The sequence below is a fragment of the Chrysochloris asiatica genome, unplaced genomic scaffold, assembly GCF_000296735.1.
Source record: "Chrysochloris asiatica unplaced genomic scaffold, ChrAsi1.0 scaffold00145, whole genome shotgun sequence".
Lineage (NCBI taxonomy): Eukaryota > Metazoa > Chordata > Mammalia > Afrosoricida > Chrysochloridae > Chrysochloris > Chrysochloris asiatica.
In genome coordinates this window covers 285,702-288,367 of record NW_006408663.1, presented here as the reverse complement: position 1 = coordinate 288,367, position 2,666 = coordinate 285,702, and the positions used below count along the sequence as shown (strand labels likewise).

The window sequence follows — 2,666 nt, the reverse complement described above, 5'->3', positions numbered from 1 at the left end:
TTCTGCTGGGGTCGCTCTGAGTCGGTTCTGACTTGATGGCACCTGACAACAACAACAACAACACAGTGGTCCTACAGACAGAGCAGAACTGCTCGCTAAGGTTTTCAGGAATGCTTATCTTCACAGACACAGACAGCCTCATCTTTCTCCTGAGGAGCCATTGGTGGGTTTGAACTGCTGACCTCTGCCTTACAGCCTGACATCTAAAGACCTCAAGCCAAACCTAAATGTCAAATGCCATCTTGAGTACCAGACACAATTTTGATATGCCCATGTGCACTCCTAGTGTGGTGCTGTAGGTTAATGTGCCAGACTGCAAAGTAGTTTGAACTGCAAAGTCGGTGGTTCCTTTGAAACCCTATACAGGGTCACTATGGGTCGGAACTGACTCAGTGGCACTTAACAACAACATCATCAATATGAAAACTCTGGGAGAGCAGAAAGAGATATTTTGCACCCAGGAAAGATAAAAGTTCACAGGTGCTAACAAAAAAAGGCCTAAAAATCTCAGCTCAGGCAATTGCTCTTCTTGATGAAGACCTGTAGCTGAAGGGCAGTTATCCATTACTTTCTTTCCTTTTTCCTAGCCAGCTGGACCTGGGAAGACGCCCCTGAATACTGTTTCTGCAACACTGTGTCACAATCAGGATGAGTCTTCCATCTATGGAAACACAATCGTTCCCAAAGATGCTAAGTTTTTAGCATACAGTGATTTTTTTGTGGTGCTGTAAGATAGGCACTGGACTGCAACTCACAAAGTCAGCGGTTCAAACCCACAAGTTGCTCCTCGGAAACCCTAAACAGGGTTGCTATGAAGTAGAATCAACTCAATGGCACTTAACAACAACAACATTCTGTTGGCTTTCTATTTTCTTTGGACTTGAACAAAGACTGTCTGATGAGAGATTTGTCCATTTTCCTACCTTTGTTTCTTTCTTTGTTTCTTACGCTAAATAAAACCTTTGTTCATTCCTATAACTTTGTGGCAATTTTCCTCTGGATACCTTGTTGTGATGAGCAGCTAAACATATAACCCAGCATGCCACCTAGATAGAAAAACTCTTGGAGACTATACAGTGCCCCAAAAAATGAGAAGAAGGCATCACTGAAAACAGGGATTATGGGTACTTTCATTGTCCACCTGCCACATTTCTATAATTATTTGAAAGTATTACAACAAGAATGTTTTAATCTTATAATTTTCCATGGGGAAAAATTACCACAAAGTTAGGAATAAAGGAGTCCTGGCATGGCACTATAGGATAAGCACTGGACTGCTAACTCAAGGTTGACTTCAAATCCACCAGCTGCTCTTCAGAAACCTTATACTGGGTGGATAGAAATTGGAACCGACTCGACTGCACTTAACAACAGAGATAATCACAAGATCAGTGGTTCAAATGCCCAAGTAGCTCCTATAAAGGGTTGCTATGAGTCGGAATTGACTTCCTGGTACTTAGTAACAACAACAAGGGAGAACAAGAGCCAAATTGCAGCTCTATCCCTCCTCACACCAACACCACTACTTGTTCAAGGACAACTTTGCTGCGACACAATGAGAACTTTTCTCCACAAAGAAAAAAGGCAGAACTTTATAAAAGCCTCTTCTGTTCTTATGTTGCTGCATTGTTGTTCCAACTCATAGCAACCCTGTATACGGTGTCAGAGGAGCAGCGGTGAGTTTGAACCATCGACCTTGTGCTTCAAACCAACCTTAAGGTTGAGTGCTTATCCTACCGCTCTATACCAGGACTCCTCTGCTCTTAAAGTATGGAAAAATATCAGCCATGGCTAGCAAGAATAAAAAATCATTGCCCCAAAACTCACCAGAGATCCCAGAAATTACCAAATCGCTTCCTTCTCCTTTTTCTTTGACTTTCTTTGTCCTCTTTTTAGCAGGTCCATCATTCTCCAGTGTTCTCTTTTTGCTTCTGTCAATTTCTGTCTCCTACATCACAGAAGATAATGGTCAGAAAGACTAAAGGTTATAAAATAATGTATCATCTCTATTTGGAACATTTGACGCCTGCAAAGAAACAAACAGTACTTCTGAATTACATCAAGGTTCTAACCATCCGCCCTTCATAGAATCATGTACTCTTGGCTCTGGAAAGATCTAAGGATGAACTGTTTCTACCAGTACCATAGAAAAGGAAGAGATTGGCAGGACTCAACTCCTGGAATTAGTTGGAACCTTTTCTTGACTCAATCTAGCCTTCATCTAGCTCAAATTTTAAAATTCAAATCTGCACATATTTTAAACAAAATACCCTTAAGGAATAAACAAATATCTATTTTAAAAAGACAACATAAGAAATAAAAAATAAAGAGATTTATTTTGTAAGTATTTATTGTAATTTAACTGTTTCATGTTTAAATGACTTATGCTCAACACTAAAGATGACACAAAATTACCCAAAGTGGGGGGAGGGGCTATAAAGGCAAGAAAGAGCCTAGATCCAAAGGGCGCGGAGGAAGGTAAAATCTCCACTGAGTAGTATCCAATCTGTCTGGGTCTAGGAAGGGCTGATGAAAGAATATGCAGATAGGTCTCTTGTGACACAATAGTGAATAATTGTTATAAGGACTGGTTGTGAGGGTTGGAAATGTAAAGGTAGATATTTTGTAGCAAGGAGGGGAGTGATTAACTTTTCAGTCTAGGAGCC

The 2,666-nt window shown here is 40.5% G+C and overlaps 1 protein-coding gene across 1 annotated transcript in view; it reads right to left on the bottom strand.

The window, feature by feature from the left end:
* The window catches only part of MSH3 (mutS homolog 3), a 280,941-nt gene that overhangs the window by 272,871 nt on the left and 5,404 nt on the right, over nucleotides 1-2,666 (bottom strand). The window contains exon 2 of the mRNA XM_006870606.1: nucleotides 1,828-1,948. Within this exon, the coding sequence (XP_006870668.1) occupies nucleotides 1,828-1,948 (121 nt within the window). The remainder of the gene's footprint in view (nucleotides 1-1,827; nucleotides 1,949-2,666) is intronic.